Raw genomic sequence first — 20,086 nt, forward strand, 5'->3', positions numbered from 1 at the left:
GTCCCGAATTCTCTACTTCCTCGCCCCACAGCGGCACAGGGTAACAGGGAATGGAGGCTGTGGTCAGTTCATCACATGTTGTTTCTGCTGCTCCTTCCTCCTCTGGGAGGGGACTCCTCACACTCTTCCCCTGCTCCAGCATGTGGCGTCCCTCCCATGGGAGACAGTTCTCCATGAATTCAGTGCGAGTCCTTCCCACAGGCTGTAGCTCTTCATGAACTGCTCCAGTGTGGGTCCCTTCCATGGGGTGCAGTCCTTCAGGAACAAACTGCTCCAGCTTGGGTCCCCCACGGATTCATGAGTCCTGCCAGCAAACCTGTTCCAGTGTGGGCACCTTTCTCCAAGGGTCTGCAGGTCCTGCCAAGAATCTGCTCCAACATCGGCTCTCCACAGGATCACGCTTCCTTCAGGCACATCCACATGCTCTGGTGTGGGGTCCTCCACGGGCTGCAGGGTGGATCTCTGCTCCACCGCTAACCTCCGTGGGCTGCAGGGGGACAGCCTGCCTCACCATGGTCTTCACCACAGGCTGCAGGGGAATCTCTGCTCTGACATCCTCCTTCACTGACCTTGGTGTCTGTCTCACATATTCTCACTCTTCTCTCCGGCTGCAGTTGCTGTTGTGCAGGTTTTTTTTCCCCTTCTTAGATATGTTATCAGAGAGATGCTACCACCGTCGCTCATGGGTTCAGCCTTGGCCATCTACGGGTCTGTCTTGGAGCCAGCTGGCATTGGCTCTGTCGGACATAGGGGAAGCTTCTAGCAGCTTCTCCGAGAAGCCACCCCTGTAGCCCCCCCACTACCAAACCTTGCCACACAAGCCCAATACAGATCCACAGCCTAGTGAAGTTCCAGACTGATTGATTTCCATTGCATCTTAGCTATAAACTTGTTCAAGCTGTATTTTATTTCTTAAAGGCAAATATTGGCATGATTGCAGTGCTGGTTTGGTGATGCTCTCTATGGTAAAGCTCAGTCCTGTTATATCTTGGAAAAGGTAAAACAGCAGTAGGAAAAGCTTGAAAGGGAAGTTGTTGAGATGTCTCAGAAGGGTTTTCTGCAGGAGCAGAAAGTGGTAAGCAAGTAACAAGAGTTTAAAAGATCTGTCTGTACCCTTAAATGCAGAATGTGAATTTTAATATACTGGAATATTACCTGCTTAATCATGCATGTGTGATTTTTAAGTTGTCAGTGCACTGAAGCAGTTGATGGTGGCATGTCATGGTGTAGATGAACAGCAAGCCTAAGAACAGTGTCTTGTTAACTTTTCTCTTCAGTATGAGATGAGACTGAGCATTCACCTTCCTGTGTACAAATTTGTATAAGAATAGAATTTTATGTAGAGTTTATGTAGCTCACGTAAGAGTCAACTCTTTTTCTCTCTAGCTCCAAAAAAATGTCTTTCAGTCACTAGCTAATGTACTACACACTTCTGATCCCTTTGTGATAGTTTCATACCACAGAGTTCACAATACTTACTACTCCATTAATCATAGTCTTTTAAAGTGATTCGTAAAATACAAGAAATCAGATAGGTCTTTATTTAAAAAACGTAATGAAGCAGTATTTGGGACCTTAGAGCTACCTTGGATGACTTAATTAGAAACAATCAGCTGGAAACAACCCTTAGAAAATAATGCAAACTTTTCTCCAGTGTCTTATTTTTGTTTCTTGTTTCTTACAACAGATTTTGATAAACCTGACTTCAAGAGAAGCATAGTCTGCTTTGAAGACTTAAGCGTTGGTACCGTTCTGACTGGAAAAGTTGAAAATGCAACGCCATTTGGAGTTTTTGTTGATATCGGTGTGGGAAAAGCAGGCTTGATTCCAGTGCGAAACATAACAGAAGCAAAACTTTCTAAAGTGAAGAAGAGAAGAAGCCTGGGGTTGGGTCCTGGAGAAAGAGTGGAAGTTAAAGTGCTTAATGTTGATATTCCTCGACTGAGGATAACGTTGGATCTTATTCGTGTTTTATGAGAGGAGTTTTTTATGATTGAGCCTTCATTTTAAAGGTTAAGTAATGTCAGCAAGGTTCTGGAGATTCAGGCATTTAATGAATGTTGAAAATGAAGAAACTTTGAAACCTTCAGCCTTGCTTCCTTTGTTTTTTTTTTTTAATCTAACAGTTTTTCCACATTTCTTGACTCCTTTCTGTTAATAATTGTTGGAACAGTTTATTGGATTACCTCCAAGCAACCTTGTTATTTTGTCTGCAAGGCAAATGAACTTCCAGTGGACTGTCAGACAGATCTCTTATCTGTTCTGTCTGTGCAAGATTTGCTGTCTCAGTCTTTAGTCAGTACTGTATGAGCAGACACATCTACTGCTCCCCTTCAAAAACCAGCCATTCAGTTTGCCTGTTTGCTGATTGAGAGTCTAAAAGAGGGTATGTAGTCGTAGAAAGAAGAGATCTTTTTAAGTTAGTTGGTGACATCGCTTCAAAAGTAGACTGAAAAAAAGTGCATCTGCTAATACTGTTGATGGTTCAGAAATATTCGGCTTTAATTTATTTGAGCAACATTATTAAGAAGTCTGTTTACCTGTCTTATTATTGCTTGTTCAGTTATCATTGATTAACACACTTGGATGTACCTTGTGATTTAAGGAACTTTGCTCAAAGTTGTCAAAAAACATTTATGTTGTTCTATACTTGTGCAAAATAAAAACATTTCTGGCCATCTTTTTTCAGTGTACTGGTTCTACAAGTGATTTAACAGTCCTAGTTCTCTTTCTTTTCAACATGTGCTTCATCAGTAACACTTCAGCTTAAGGATGCAGCTTGTGAGGATGCGCTTTTCTGACCTTCTGAATGGTATGCACTTTCCTGAGCTTTAATACCAGACTACACTCCATGTCCTGATGTTGTTCCTGATTTAATAAAATAGTTCTAGTCTGTCTTGGACCCTTTAACTTGACATTAATTTTTTTTCTGTCTTGTATGTAATGTATTTTTCTGCCTGTTTTGAGTGGAGAACAATTTTTCAACACTTGTCTTACACGCTATGCTTGTGAAGGCATGATTCTCCATAAAAATTTTTTTACTCTTTGTAGATGCTTGCAAAGCTTTTCTAGGCTTCTGTGTTAATAAGAATGCTCATTGTTTCTTGCTAGGAATACCTAGCACATGAGTTTTGTTTCTTCCACCAGAGACTTCTGGTTTTGGTGGCATTTCAAAGGATTTACCAATTTGGCCAAGCTTACAAAGGACAGGCAATGATATAGTGGCAGAAGAGCATCTAGCAACAGCAGATGTATGTGGCCTTTCTAGGGAATTTTTAATGTATTGCACATTTATTCCTTTGAAGTCATCAAATTCATCGTGAAGTTGGCAGAAACTCCGGTCTTTAACAGATGAACACAGACAACACCTATGGCAAGTGTCAAACATCTTTGATGACAAGTTTTGTAACTACAAATATCCAAATAGCTATTGGCACAGGTCTATATATTAGTTAGGAAAAGGTTGGCATAGTTTCATCTCCCAGCTCTATGCTTTAATTTTCAAAATTAAGAGCCATCTGTAGACTTAAGTATATTTTGGAGATTAGGGAATCATTTAGCAGATGGAAAAAAGGAGGTAGATCTTACTAACTTCACTGCATTTGTCTACTGAAGAAAAAAAGACCATTCTCTATAATGTGCAGCTTGAAATCATTTCTCAGGCGTTTTGAAATTTCCTGCAATGCTTCTACAATGCAGATTTTGTTGGTATGAAATGAGGAACTGTGATACCATGTTACTGTCTTTGAAAACACAGATGCAAAGCAAACAAGCTGAGATTATTTTTTCTTCTGCAAGTGATGCATTCACTGATAATGCTGCAGTATTTTCTGCTATCTCCATCAGTAGAATTAAATCCAAGTTCTGCTGAGCTTTATATATGATCTCTACAGTATCTAAGCACTTGGCAAATTAACTGAATTTGCTTGGCCTTCTCTAAAAAGGAGATAAACTTGATCTTCTCCTGAAGCTCATTTCAATGGCTAAAATGAAGAGTGTTTTCTCCTTTTGTGTTATTTTGTTTGTTACTGAAATTCATTTTTTTAATCTTTAATATCATGAGGAGTGTGGCATCTTCTGCATTTTTGTGTATATCTCTTGGATGATTGTAATTCTCAGTTCTCTAAATGAAAGACATTTCCTTGAGACTTAGTTTTTCTCACTATTAATTCACAGGAGGCATCTTGCTTGCTCAGAAGATTGACCTACAAATCAACTTACATACTCATGAGCTAGTTAGATTTCTCCTTAGCAGAACTCAGAAGCTCATTCTGTGGCATCACAGCGACTATTGGAAAATGTCACAGAATCACACAGAATCACAGAATGTTAGGGATTGGAAGGGACCTCAAAGGATCATCTAGTCCAATCCCCCTGCCTGAGCAGGACCACCTAGATCAGATCACACAAGAACGCATCCAGGCGGGTGTCATCTCTTTTTTTTCTTTGAATTTTTTTAATCACACCAAAATGAGAAGTTTATGACTATTAATGTCTTAAACATCTGCAGCTCTGCAAATGTAATCCCATTATTTGTCAGCTAATTCAGTGTCTTAACTACTTCCCACAAAAATATTTTTTATTTGCAAGTTTGTTTCTTTTTTTTCTTTGCCAGAACACAGCCATTATAACAGCCTAATAGGAGCCTAACAAGGATTTGTCAGATCTTTGTCTAGAGATTTTAAAATTATTTCTTCTTAATCAGTTTTCCTCTTGAACTCTTGTGGCTTTCAGAGTTCTGACATCAAAGCATCAAGACTGTTTTCTCTGAGTTGTCTCCCCCTTTAGTTTCTGAACCAAGAAAATATTAGTGGCTGGGTGCTTTTTCCTGTTTGAGATGCTCTTCATGATGCAGTTCAATCTTTGGAACAAATTCTGTAGTGCTTAATGGAGATGCCTCCAAATTTAAACCAAGCAGAAAAAACTCCTGCTTCATCCTGATCTTACTTAAATGCTTCAAAGTATTTAAGTTTCTCAAGGGAAAAGCTAAATATGAGTTTGTCTCACTAAAAATTTTACTTTTGCCTTAAGCTGTAGATTCCAAGGCATCTATGCACCGTTCCACCTCTCCACAAGAGAATCCAGCCCATTGATCTTAACTGACAATCTGCTTTTTTAGTCCCACCCTCTCTCAAATAGTCTGGTATTTTGCAGTTGCCTTCCTCGCATATACAGGCCCATAAGAAGAGCTTCTAAAGATTTCCTGTGCTTTAGATGTTACACAAAGGAGAAGAATTCTTCTATCAAACAAGATGGCACTTGTATGCCTGGCTGTAGTAATGCAAATCAAGAGTTTAAAAGAAGCCATTTGTTTTGGTTTTATTCCTGCCTCAGGCAGTTTTAGACAGCATATATCAATTTTCCAGAAACTTGTCAACCTCAGGAATGATTTAGTATGCTGTTAAACATAATAAAATCAATAGGAAAACAAATAGAATTTCCATGAGGAGCAGACAGTTGGAGAGGTTTGTCCATATGGCATATAGACATGCTGGAATTTGGGGCTTTGTGGGATACTTGCATTAGAAAGATTACATACCAAGCGAAAGTAATGCATAATTCAGGAGAACAAATAATCTAACAGCTTTTTGGTAGTGCGTCTTGAACTTGGTGTCTGTATGTATTTAACAACAAATACACTTAGAAACTCTATGCCTGGAAGCTACAAAGCAAACATGGATCGTATTTACCTAATTTCAGAGCTTTATATAAGGAGTCTCATCCACTCCGAAGTGAGTGCAGAGTTCTTGGTTCAGCCTGAATAGCACCTTTGCTTTTCTGGCCTTCTGGAGGTAATTTATGTGGCCTCTTGGCTTTGCTTAAGGACATCCAACTGCAAGACTATCAGTCCTGTAAGAAAGCAGAGGGAACCAGTTGGTTACACCAATCCATGTTACTCTGTCACTCCCTGTTGTTCAAGGTTTCCTAAAGAGCTCTGAGGGAGTTGGTGTGTCTCTGGGCATATGTAAAAGCTAGGCAAGCCAGTAATTCCATTCCTCCCCAGTAAGATACCTTCTAGAGGTTTGAGAGCACCTCGGTTTACTGGTCTCAACTGCTCTTCGCCCTCCTCACAAGCATGTAGAAGCTGTGTTTAGAAGTGTTTCATCTTGAGAAATCCTTGTGAATCCATATTCCATAAAGCTTCACAAGTAACTGATATATCTGTGTTTCTTACAGCAAGCCCCAGTGACCAGTTTTTAGAGAGCTTTGATTGCCTGTTTCCAGTTGAGCATCTAAATGGTCCCTTCACTGGATGTTGCAACTGTATGCTGCCAGGAGGCTGATGAAGAGTGCTGCTTTTTCAGACACGTCTCTAGAAGCTGACCAGTTGCTTCCGTCTAATCTGTGTTGGAACTTTGACTGTTGGGTATTTTTTCCGATGGAGCGATGACAATTGCTAGAGAGCTAGAGCTGAATAGTGAATCTGAAGAAGTCTGTATATTCCACCACAGACTTTTCTACAATTTTTCTGTAACTTGGAGATCAACAGTCAAAATTCTTCAGCCTGGGAAGGACTAGTGCTGGCACATTGCTTCTGTGTGAGCTTGTACAAAGGGTCTTGCTGGTGTTAGTCAGTCTGATGGTTTTCATGCTCTTCCTGTAGCTGTTAGGTCACCTCTGGGCATGTTCTAGCTGCATCAAGAATCCTAAGAATTCTCCACTCTTTAGAGGTGAGAGAGGACTGGTGGCCATGCTGAGTGGGATGACTCTCATCCCATTGAGAGTTTCAAATCTAACCAAAAGCTCAGACTAAAACACTCAAATCTCATGTCACCTGCTCTCTGTCCCTGACTGGAAGCTAACAATCTTTTTAAATTGGCCTGCTTACTCTTTATTTCCCTGGTTAGAGCTTTTACCTCATTTGGCATCTTCTAGAATTGAAGAAGATCAAGGTATGCTCAACACAGCAGTTGAATTAATATTGTTAGAAACTTTTGTTTGTTTTGTCTCTCTCTCTTGCTCTCCACCACAAGGAGCAACTTAGTACACTGAGGAGCCACATGATTTCTTTAGCTTTATTAAATCTGGTTGAGTTCAGGTTTTTCCTTGTGGAGAGGCTGTTTGTCTTCAACAAATAATCAAGAGACGACCACCTCAGAGAAGTTAATGGAAGTGTTATTTTCTCCTTATCTTACAGATCCATTTATCCTACTACACTTGTGTGTTACTAAAAGAAAAATGTGTTCAGTATGCTATCGGCTAAGCTGGAGTTTTGCATTCTCATACCTCATCGTCAGTCATTTTTCTAGTAAAGACTATGCCTTTGTGATCAAGCAGTGAATTTTTTTCCGTGTGACTCACGATAAGGTATGTGGAAATAATGTCATGAGAAGAACTATTGTACTTGAGGGTCATTTACAAAGACTGAACGGAAGTGAAATCTTAGGAAAGTATTTTCACCTCAGAATTAAATGTGTGGAATAGCTTGGCAGAGAGTGGAATCTGCTCCATACCAGAGGCTGTATATTGGCACTGTGACTTGCTTTTTTGTGTGATAAGGAGAGGGAGGGGCAGGAAAGGGGAAATGGAAGGAAATTGAGAGATTTGGGGAAGAACATCCTGGAGATGTAAATGGTCTTATGGGAATAAAGTTAAAATAATGAAACGCAAATGGTAGCAAGGTAATGGTAATGTAGTAGTAATGGTTACTTGGTAAGTAACCTTGGTAAGTAAGCTTGGTTATCTCTTACTCCCTGTGCCTCACGTGAAGGTAAAAGAGTAAGAAAAAGTATTTGTTAGAGCTAAAGGGAATAGCATATCTCGTATCAATGCGTGTTGCTCCTAAAGAGCAGTACAGAACTATTTGGCTTCAAGTGGGAGAAACACTAAGTATGTGCTGTTAATTGATTTGCTTCTCATTTCCCAGTGTTGCTGTTTCTAACTAGTTTATTACGAGTGGATCAATCCTTGCTCATCAGCACTTCTGGCTGAGAGAGTGCAGCTGTCATGTGTGGCATGTGTTGTCTGTCAATATAGGGGTGGGAGTGCTCCAGCGCCGTGGGCAGTTGCAGACACCAGAATTTTTACTCGTTTGTACCTAGTGGGAAGAGTCCTTGAAAGACTAGAGTTTGTCATAGATTCCCTTGATCCCTTGAAATTAGTGCACTGCTATCTTCAGTGCATGGGGATAGGTGTAGAGCCAATCAAAAGGTGAAAATAGCGGAAAATCCAGCTATTTGTATACTCGGTAGACTATTTTTTTCTAAGAGCACACAGCATCAACGATTTAGGATCTGCACTGATGATTAACATTTTTATGTAAAGCACATGCTTGTTAGCCTCTAAATAAATTAAATCTTTGTCTACTTGAAAGACCATCTCTCCTGGTATGCTCCATGGCTGAGATAGATATTCAGTTTAAAATCTGAGCATATTCTCAGAGTGTTGTCTCTTATGGACTGTCTAGTTTAGATTTGGTCAGAAGTAGCCCAGGTATGTTAATCTTCAACATGTTTTATGAGGCCTTGTGGTTTCTGGGACACACAAGTGGTAATCGAAGAGCTGAAAGAAGCATCTTTCGATGTTTGCTGTTAATGGACTCTTTGTTGTGTGTGATGACGTTATGTGGGTGCTGTTCATGGAAAGGAATGGCAGGCAGTAAAGCTTATAAAGCGAATAAAAACATCCAACATGACATAAAAGGAAAACGTCTGCCTGGCAATAGGAAATCTTTGACAGTCACAGTCGGTTTCCCGCATTTCAGAGTATTAAGCTTCTCACTTGAATCCAGTTGAGGTAGTGCGTTGCTTGGGGGACCAATGTCCCTTTGTGTGCCTTCCATTGCTTACAGATTTTGCGGGACCTGTGACAATCTCACCCTTTTTAGACATCAGCAAAGCAACGATAAAAGTATTCCTCCAATGGGAGTGGAGCTTCAACTCATCTCCAAAACCAAGATTGTACAGTCAAAACCCTCTGAAATAGTTCTGCTCCTTTCCCATTTGTAAGAAAGGCTTCCTCAAGTCTTCTCTTGTCTTTGTTGAACAGATATCACTGGTTTAGCATTATTTCTCTATGCCAGTCTTGTTTTCTTTTTTCTTTTTTTCCCTATGTTCTGCGGTGAGTTATTTACTCATAGGTAAACTAGAGCACTGCAGAGCTTTATTTTCAACTATAGGTACAATTTCATTATTTCAGCAGATGTTCTATGTCCATTAAATGTAACTTGTATCTGGGTTTGTTGTGCGAAATACTAGAACACTTTCTTTATAATCAGGGTGACAGTTCCGGTATGAACTGATTTGGTGGTTATCAGATCACAACCATGTGGGAAGGCATAAGTCTCTACAGACTGTCTGTCTGTATTCAAGGAAAACTTCTTCATATTGTAGGATCTTAAAATGTGGGAAAAGAGAAGAAAGGAATGGTGCTTAAATTGGCAAATCAGGCACCTGAAAGCTGAGAAATGTTTAAGGGTGTCCTTTGGAGTGCCCATCTCCGGCACTAAGCAAGGCATGGGTTCCACAGGAGAAGCGTTATGTGATTATCTTGTCTGAGGCAAGGCGATAGTGTAGTGTATATCCATAGCATAATTCTAGGAGGGCAAGGATAAGCATAAATAGTATTTCCTAGCCTCTGAGTGCTTGACTTCGCAGCCTGAAGGAAGGTCTTTTTTCAGAGGTGTTATAAAGTCCTTTCTAGAACTTCAATTTTACGGTATCTGTAGTTTCCATCAACAAGAGAAAAGGATATTCCAACAACATGTGACTATCAGGAGCTTTGGGACTTGATAAGTGAGGTCCAGTCACAGGTCTTACAGCCTGGAGTGAGATATACTGGGACATTTCTGTTAATTTTTCCTGTTTCAGTGGACCTCACTTAAAAAGTCTGACAACTGGGTAGGAGCAGAAGGCAAGACAGCAGTCCTGAGTCCAGTTTCCACTGGGTTCAGACTTATTCCATCACAGGCAGTGCACCACAGGAACCCTTTGATAAGCTTATCGAGTCCCTTTGTAAAACCTGTTCGGCAACGTTACCCAACAGAAGCGAATGATTGTATTCTGTGTATAAAAAAAGAAATAAATGGGGGTGACCTCAACCAAACTTAGATCCTCTGTCAGTGAACTGGGATTTCAGTTGTGTCCAAACAGGAATGTGACTGTTCAGATGGGATTTACATTAAGGTGGTGAGTTTCAGTACAGGCGAAGCTGCGTTTAGTGGTATCGGCTTCCTTGTCAAATCCACAGAAGCTAACGATGTGGGCTGTAAAAGTAGTGTTAATTACAACTTCAATGTTGTTAGTCAGCATTTCAAACTGAAGCTTTACTGGTCATAATAAAATGAGGGACCCTGGCCTTGGAGGCAGACTTCGTTAACTTTGCCTCACATGTAAGCGATTACAGCATTCCAGGAGCTCCTCTGTGTCTTGATGATTATAAAAAAGTGCAATTGTAGATGAAAAATGAATGTCCAATATACTCACTGCAGAAGAAAAATATAAATATGTATGACATCTTTGTTCCGTTATTTCATTTCTGTTTGTAAACTATGCTCGTAGACAAATCTACTTTGCGTATTTCTGGCTAATTGCTGGCAAGATAGACATAAATATGTCTCGGAATAGACATGCCATAAACAAGCTATCCAGAGTTTTAAAAATATGGGGGTTTGGTGGTTTTAAATACAGGATGGTTTTGGTCAGCAGATCTCCACTCTGCAGATCAGCAGATCAACATGTCACGTAATGCTTGGTCGCATTTCATTTGGTTGAGGGTGCAGGTTCAGAGTTTTCTACTGGTGCAGAAAACAAAGACAAGGGTTTGGGTTTTATTTTCCTGAAGCTAGAACTATTTACAGGAATTACTTAATAAAATGCAACTGCACCTTGGCAACATCTTCTCCAGATTCTCTGGGTGACTCTTCTAAATTTTTCTTTTATTCTCTCAGTGGCTTTAGCACTTGTAAAATTCTGATGTTCCATACTTCTACCACTAGCATCGTAAGGGAGCAAAGCTTGCCGCATCAGCAAAAATAAAAAAGGAGGGGGGGGAATAGGCAAGAGGCACAAGTGCATTGTGTTACTTAGGTGTGTGCAATGTTCCTACTGTATCCTGCAGAAACACCTCTGTTATTTTTTCATTCGAACTCAGCTAAATGGTGCTTCACTAAAGTAATTCTTGAAGGAGCTTGTACCAAGCAGAATAGGAAAATTTTCTTAAGTGAAATGTTATCAATGGAACAGAGATTGACTGTTCATCGTGCCTAGTATATATTGCTTTGTCTAACAACTCGCCCCAGCAGGCTTACAATTGTGCTCTCTCTGAAGACCCTCCCAGCTGCAAGACCTGATTGACGGAATCTGTAGGCAGATGCACTTGCCAGACTCCAATAAAGACGGGGCCTTGGGAAAATCTAAGGCAATTATTGACGGGCTGCAATCCACTAATCAGACAATTTCAAAATTAATCCCACAGTCCCTTACTGTATTAGCTTTCCTCCTTATTTGTATTTATACAGCAAATTCATGACTTCAGTGAATACTCTTCCTTCCAGCCCAATTATGTCTCTCTGAGGGTATTAAATTAAAACCAGAAGAAATATTGAAAGTGGCTTGCAATTAGTTTCTTTAAAAGGTGGTATGGCACTTGCAGGCTAGGGTTCTTAATATGATGCTTGATAATAAAAGTAAACAGGATTTTTTTTCATCATGCAAGCAAGGCAAGTATTCCTAATATGCCTTGTTATAAAGCGGCCTATATATAATGAGAGAAAAAAGTGATTTGATTTTGGAGTTTAATTATATTTTCAGGAAATTCTTCTAGAGTAACTGACAAATCCACAGTGTCTTCAAATAACATAAATAGATTTTGTTTGTACATTTTGACTTATCTTTCCCTTGTTTTATTTTGATCACTTTATAGTACAAAATTGTGTTGCATTTGATTGTAACCTGCCTTTTAAATGAAGATTGATCCAAATAGAACATTTTTCATGTGGAAATGGAACATAGAACCATCTTCATGGTGCAACTGTTTAAACATGAGTGACCATGCCTGAACTCCTTGTCTGTGTAGTGTATCTCATACTTTTGAAGTTTGAAATTCTGTATTGAGTTCTTGCAGTGGCTGCAGAGTTATTTCTGACCTGAATGTAGAATTTCCACTTTCATTATCAAAAAGGGACAATCAAAGAGAGACATCACTTGAATTGAATTATTTTGCGTCTTTGTCCTGCAAATGGCTATTGGCTCAGGTAGTAAGAGCGCTGTGCACTTGTTTCCCGCATGCGGTAGGAAGCATACAATACTATTTTTTGTTTATTACTGATTAGTTTACTTTCATGTATAGAAGAATGAAAAAAAAAATGAGCCGATCCACTTGGAAGTCAATGGGTAAACTCCGTGTACACGTAGGTTGGAGAGTGGATGGTACAGTGCTAACTGTAAAAAGTGTAGGAATTATTTCTGAGTGGAGGAATATGTGGGTCAGAGATTCAACTTGAGAGGCTTAAGGCTTAAACCCTTCCTGGGTAACTTTGGTGAGTGCAGCCCAGTTCTCTGTATCTCAGATTTCCATCTATACACCACCTTTAATGGATGCTGTGGGGAAAAAAAGGGATGTGAAAGTTTTATTTGGTTTTATTGAAAGTATTGAATTGGTATAATTTTCCAGTAAAAAGGATAAATAACTCTATAAGCAACAGCAGACCTGATTAACTCTCATCTTTTTAGTAAATGTACGTGGAGCTGGGGAAAATATAGTTACAAACACACAACCTCATCTACTTTGAACAAAAAGATTGAATGAACATTGTCCATTTCGGGCTTTTGTAATCAGTCACAAGTTAGAATTTATTCACAGGAACGGAGGACGTATGAGGCAAGAGTTGCACCCTGAGTAAACTATATTCTGATTACTCAAATGATTTCTCTAACCCTCTTTCCAGAGCTATGTAGTTGCTTGTCATGGAAAAGGGGTAAGGTAACACACTGGTATGATAGGGTATGTTTACACAGGAAGACGAGGCTCAGGAGACGCAAGGGGAGAAGCTCCTGAGCTTCCTTTACACACTAACGTCTAACAATGTGCCTGCAACAATGCCAAGCTGCCTTTCCTAGCACAAGCAAAACCCAGGATGGAGCTACTAGTAGGCCTTGTTTTATGTTACTTTTATTTGATTTATTGCAGAAGTTGTTAACACCCCATAGTTCTTTGAATAAAATAAAACAAGAAAACCTATAAGAATCAGCAATAACATAAGCCAGGGAGCCTTTCATCTTCATTATGAACTAATTAAGCTGTTGATTACCTAGAGATTAACACCTCCGTATGAAACAAAAGATGCATTCTGTGAGTAGGAAGCTCTGTAAGGTAACAGCTCATGCAATTTGGCATATTTCAATCTAGCTCAGGAGGACAGAGCATGAAAAGTGGGAGGCTGGCAAACAAAAAAGGCTATCGAGATTTCCACTCATCCTCCCAAAGACATCTATCAATTCGTCAAATAGATTTCACATGAAATTATAAAAAAGACTTTACAAATCACAGTGCTTGTTTAGAAAGTAGTATTTGATGAATTATGGTCACAGCTCAGTGATGCTGGTGGAGCTTTGCCCTTTAGCAAGGGGCCGAGCTTGAAGGTTTCAGAGCCTGGAATTCTTTCCTGTAGCTAAATAGTATTTTAGTAAATGAGAGCAGCTCTTCAATCCACACCTACCTAGAGGGATCTGCCTTAGATATGGGTACAGTTCAATTTCCCTGCTTGCACAGCAGTTCAGCCAGCCAATCATGCTGCTGTTTGTGGGCATTCCTTTGTCTTTGTTGTATAGGTGCAGGTGGATTCAGACCACCACCTTTACATGTGCGACCAGCTGGCGACAGCTTTCGGCTCTGGTCAGCCTGGCTTAAGTTAGAGCTGGTGACCAAAAAGTAAATGTTGGTGTTCCCGAAGCCTGAAGTTGTTTGTTGCCCTTTAGTGGTTGCTGATTCTAAAGCGACAGCAATTAGGCTTGTGTGGCACGATAAACAAAAATAGAAAGTGTGTTCATATGAGTGATGCAAAGATTAAAGCTCTTGCACTCTCAGCTGCACACTGCATAGCTTACGTTTTTATATGCTTTTAAATAGGAGAGCTGCGTAACATGACCCTCTAGTTGAAAGGATGCAGAATCGTTATACTCCCATCTGGATTATTGCATTCAATTTAGGCCACATGAACTCCTGTGCTGAAGGTGTACGTCTAAGAAAATGGTTGTGAATTGAGCGTGACTTGCATAAAAGAGCAAGTTGCACCTATTCTCTCTCGAAAAGCATCTGCTTTCAGTTAAAATCACAGTTGGCTTGCCAGCCAGCCATGGGGCCCCCATCTTCTTTTCTGCATCACCCCACATTCACATGCTTAATATACTAGTAATTTTATTATGGAGCTGTGGTCAAGACTCTGTGGCTAAGGTTGCAACCAGGTTCTTTTATAAGCTCTGTTTTTTGTCTGCCCCACTAGAGCTTTCAGTAGGAAAATTGACTTGAAAATTGGCAACGTTCACTCTGCACTTCATATCCAGATATTTATATTCTCAGGTATGTTTAATTGTCATGCTCCCTGCTTTACTACTCTTTCAACTTTAATGTTAATTATCAGGCTCTACTTAAAGTTAAGCCTTTCTTGGTGTCTTTTAATTATGGGTTACTATATATTACGTAGTTCTTGGTTGTGTCCCACAGTTGCCTTGGTATGGCGTATTTGTAGACTGGAAGCTCTTTGGCTTTCTGTTGAATCTGTTTGAGCGTGTTGAGGGTCCCAGTCTGCGACTCAAAGGTCTTCCTATTACTGTGGTAAAAATCAATGGTAATAAACATGCAAACAATTCATAGACACAACCTGGCTCCAGTTGAAACTGATGTCAGAATTTCCACCAATATCTTTAGGAATGGTGTGCAGCTGTGGCTCTCTTTTTGGAAATGACTGCGGGTGCTAACTCATCCCACTGTCCAGGCTAAACCAGTGATGCTTTCCTAGCAATGCTCCTTTATCATTGTAAAAATTGAAATCACTATTTTTGACAAGATACTGAAATTCTGCACACTTGAGTGTAGGCAGTATGTGTGCAGCAGAGTTGACGTTATATCTGGCAAAGTTTGTTTTGAAAATAATGCTGAATTTGAAGAAATATAATGCAAGTAGTTCCTTGTTTTCTTTTTTAATTGACTTTTCTCTTCACTTTTTAAACGCTAAATTCAGCCTTGCTCACAGGAGCTAAGTAGTGGCAGAGGATTTGCAAGCAGCCAGTTGAATTTGGCACCTTAGTCTATGTTCAAAAGTTAATTCAGGTTAAAGGCAAGGTGGCAAAGTATCAATTTAAAATGCAGTAGCTGTTGTTGTTGATTAGGAAGACAATATTTTTCCTGTCCAATCTGGTCCATTTTCATGCATTTTCTGAATAATTATTTCTGACTATGTGCAGGAAAGCTATAAAGAATCCTATATCTGAAAGTGACTTAACAGCATCCAGATCTCTAAATAATTGACATTTTCACATTTAGCATCCTCGGTGTATGATTCATTATTTATAATGAAACAGGATCTAAGTCCTCTCCATCTTTTTTCAAAGTTTTATCTAGCTTCTTTAAATACATAGATTCTGCAGCCAGAGAGGTTTTAAATTGGTGAGAGAGCAAAAATTATCTGCAGGAAAAAAAGTCCTTTGATATTTTCAAAAGAGATTTTATAACAGTCAAAAATTGAAAACCAAAGGAAAACAGAAGAAAGTCCACTCCTGGAAGAGAGAGAACCTATTACAAATAGGCTGAGTGATGGTAAAGATGGTAAGGGGAGGCAGATCTGGAAGGAAACATGGGGTGTGGAATGGGAGACATTTTCACACAAAGGCAGAATGGATAGATGTGAATACTCTCAGGAATGTTAGTTGCTCTGTAATACCTTATTTTTTAAAAAAAATCGATCTTTTTTAAAACATGTAGATTTTCCTCATCTTCCACTGAACTATTCAACATAGTCATTACGCTTTTTGTGCAAATTTCTCAGGCTTGCAATGCATTAATTATTCTTAATGTGAAGTGCAGTGTCCTTGCCTCTAAAATATAAATTCACATCCACTTGGGGAAAACCTTCTCCATTCTTCTAACAGAAAGAATGTAGTTTTACCATATGACAAAGAAGTTACACCTGAGAATTCTGTGCAAAGTTGATCATCTCAGAAGCATAGCGCTGAATCTGCCAATAGTACCCGTCCAAAGAAGGATCTGGATTATGGATGTATGGCACTATGCTTGTTCAGAGGAATGTACTGCAGACCTGAGACCACAGTAACTGTAGCCTCTAGCTTTAAACAGGTCATGGCATTGTTAGTGATGCAGCAACAAACTACACACTTGCCAGAGAAATTTAGGAAGTGTTTGGGCTGTAGTTGTTGCTGGATGATTCCAGAAATCTCTCTTGTCCAAAGAAGGACATGGAGGAGTACATAGAAATTGACCATTCCTACTTAAATAAGTACAGCTAAGTAGTAAAAACTCTCTGGAAATTCCTTTTTCAGATGTGAGATAATCCACTCCTCTGATCTGAGAGATAATATGAAGTAATAGTGTGTTGCCGCTAGCCTATTGATTGACCTGGTACATTCCCTGTCAAATTATGCTTTGTTATACTGGAAGTCTTAACGTGTTCTTTGACAGCAAAACCCTCTGCAAACCAAGAATCCGGATATCTTTATTGCGTACCTACAGCAGAGGATTGTCACTGGTCCATGCTCTGCAGAGAGGGCTTGAGACAGACAAATGTCTTTAAAGAGCCAGCTCGGCTTTTTAGGAAGCTGCACAGTGAAATCGATCTTGTTGGTTTATTTGTGCATATTGCAGTTGTAAACTTAGTGATGCATATTTTAAAATTCATGTAACTTAGTATGACACTGTTTACTAACTTCATGCAATATATATCAGTTTAAAAAAATCACTCACATTATGTGTAAGTGCTAATAAAATGAAATCCCTTAGCAGTCAAAGGAATTAGCCCACATGTGAGTGAAATACCAAGGCAGGTCTTGTTATTTTTATGAAACTGAATAATATAAGTATCCAATTGATAAAATTTTATTAAAGCTGACAGCCCTTAAGTGATCTAAGTGGTAAATATTGAAATGAAGTTTCAACAACACTGCAGTACCAAGAGAGGCCTAAGGCAGTAATAAGGATTAAACAATGATTTAATGTTGTTCCTTGGGGGTAGGGATTGTTGTTTTAATGGAGAGAAAAAGCTCACTTCCTTCTAAATAATTAAACTGTGATTTGAGAAATTGATCTAAGGTAGTTGTAGCGGTTTGTTAAGTCCGAAAGAGATAAATGAAGGCAAAGTGTCCTGGGGCAAGGGGAAGTCAGGGGAGAGTAGTGGAGAGATAGTTTTGCAGGACAGATTCATGACAAGTGTCCCTCGGGAAGGGGGAAGCTGGCAATGAGCATATTTTATCTTTTATTTGTAATGTAAACAGACTTGTGCTGCCTGAGGCTGAGTAATAGCTAACGAGCAGGGGGGTTTCCATGGGGTGCAGATTTTATTAGCACAGCTTATAAAAAACAGAGCTAAATTAAAAATGTGGTGTCTTCTAGATAATCCGATAATCAGTGACGCTACAGGGAGCGCCTCCACCTAAGCAGAGCGAGTGTATTAGCATATGCATGTAAGATTTCCAAACAATTTGTTCAGCAGTTCTTGTGAGCTGAATGGCTTTCCCATCTTCATAGCAAAAGGCGGATTTCACATAATAGGGCTGCGTATTTTGGGCTGTCTTAGGAACGCGGGAATGAAGGAATTTTGGTAATGTGTTTCAAATCTGTCATTTGTGTATAAGCAGTGGGAGACTTGGCCAGAGAACTTCTCATCATATATGCCTCTTGGGTGATTGTTACAAATGAGATGACAGCTAGGATGGTGGTAGAGATGGGATATAAGTGGAAAAATAGAGAGGAGAAAAAAAAATGCCTAATTAGATAATTGCCTAAGGTAATTTCCTTGGGGTTAATTTGATACACAATCCAGAATAGTTCTAGGCTACCGATGCAGAGCTTCCAAAATTGTGGTGGGTTATTTCCAACTAACCGCCCCTCTCAGTCTGTATTGCGCGTAACATGGTTTCCAAACACAATTAAATTGAGTCAACATCCAAAAAAACATTGAAATTCTCTCTACTAACTGGAAAAGACTGACTCTGTGCTCAATCTGTGCCTCCAGGCATAGATGGAGGCATAGATATGTATGGGCGGAGTACGTATTGTTTGTTCAGAATAATGTTGTATTTGGGCTATAGCACAGCAAAGGAGAAATAAGTTGAAACACCAAAAGCCCGTGAGAACACACACCACTGTCCAACTGTCTCATGACTACCACTGCCAACATCTGCCATGAATGGCAAGAGTCTTCTAGAACTTCAATTTTACGATATCTGTAGTTTCCATCAACAAGAGAAAAGGATATTCCAACATGTGACCATCAGGAGCTTTGGGTCTTGATAAGTGAGGTCCACTGAAACAGGAAAAATTAACAGAAATGTCCCAGTATATCTCACTCCAGGCTGTAAGACCTGTGACTGGTAGTGTTAAAGCTGAGGTTACACAGCCAGAAATACGTCTTTGGCCCACCTGCTTCTCTCTGTGCAATAAAATGAAGAAATGAAAGTGAAACCATGCAAGCAGATAAGTTTATAAAATTATTTGCTGGTTTGATTTTTCCAAGCGGACCATTTTATGTTGTTCTATTTTGGATACCTTTTTCTGTAATTAAAGGAAAACCTCAGGACCACCCAGTGTACAATCAACCTTATTGTTCCCTGCTCCTCAGGCTAGCAGAGAGAAGGTGTTGTACAATGATCAATCATTGTTATTGTTTACTGATGGTTTTTCGTAAGTGCTAGGCAGGTTGCAAGTTCTAGTCTACATAGTCTCTCAGAGCGCACGCCTTGATGCACTGAAGGGTGTGCTCCAACTGTTTGGGTGTTCTCCAGCTGTTCAGTCTCATGACTGAAATCCATCATGTGGCTGCACTCAGTTTCTGTCAGAAGGAGAAAAAAAAAAGTGTATAGGATGTTATGTTTTGGTACATTTATTTGTCAGAGTGGACTTGGTTTTGCATGTGCATGTTTTGCTTTTTATTTCTATCGGAGAACACAAGGCAGAAGATATGTCTTGCACTTGAAGCCGGAAGATGGTAGAATTAAGTCTCAGGAAATAGGTTTATCCCTCCCATGGGAGTTCATTCCATGGGCTCAACCCACCTCTAAGAAGATCTCTGCCTCCTGAAGAGGCAAACTCTGCTTTATGGAGAGCTCCATTTCATGAGAGAAGTGATACACACCTGAGGTTTGTAGGAAGTCTTTCGAGGAGATGAATTGGGAATTCTGAACATGATTCAAGTTCTGTGGGAAACCAGAGTAGGGAGCTGGGGCAGGGATAACATGCTTATGGTAAGTCATGTTAGAGAGGAGGCGTTATCACAGCATCATTGAGGTTGGAAGACACTTCTGGAGATTGTCTAGTCCAGTCTCCCTGCTCAGAGAAGTGACATGTTCAGGGCCATGTATTTTAGTACTTGACATCAGCTGGAGTTTCCACAGGTCTGAGTACCTCCTGTGTAGGTATGTCACATGGCTCTAGTCCATACTTGAGGAAAGCATGGTTTAGGTAAATGAAAGTTGTCACCTGCCAGGATAGAGTAACAGGGTAATAAAGGAAGTGTTACTTGTTTGTTATTACATTCAGCTAATATCTGTATGAAACACTAGAGTATTTCTAAGATACAGAACTAACCAAAATAAAATACTTTAGAATAATTTCCTCTGCCCCCAAGATGTACTTTTGCCACCAGATATTCACCCATGAGCTTATTCCAAGTATTGGGACTTGTCAATATTAATGAATGATAACACTGGTTGAACACTGTAGGCAATCTTGATCTCACTGGCGTGTGAGTTTGTGTTGTCAGTTCAGCTGTTTCAGAACAGAAAAAATTGGTCAAAATGAATAAGTGAAGCATTTTACAGTAGAAAAATTATATTCTGATCCTCTAGAGAGCCAAGCCCTTCGTCTGTTTCAGTAGACCAGTACTGTGCTGTGGATAGATTTGGAAGTGTGCCCAAAGTGA

General features: G+C 39.7%; 1 protein-coding gene across 1 annotated transcript in view; it reads left to right on the plus strand.

Moving 5' to 3' along the window:
• Positions 1-1,977, plus strand: part of SRBD1 (S1 RNA binding domain 1) — a 125,130-nt gene extending 123,153 nt beyond the window's left edge. The window contains 1 exon segment of the mRNA XM_086628727.1: positions 1,688-1,977. Within this exon segment, the coding sequence (XP_086484853.1) occupies positions 1,688-1,977 (290 nt within the window).
• The last annotated feature ends 18,109 nt before the right edge of the window (positions 1,978-20,086 follow it).

The sequence above is a fragment of the Tauraco erythrolophus genome, chromosome 2 (genome assembly GCF_009769465.1).
Source record: "Tauraco erythrolophus isolate bTauEry1 chromosome 2, bTauEry1.pri, whole genome shotgun sequence".
NCBI classification, from domain to species: domain Eukaryota; kingdom Metazoa; phylum Chordata; class Aves; order Musophagiformes; family Musophagidae; genus Tauraco; species Tauraco erythrolophus.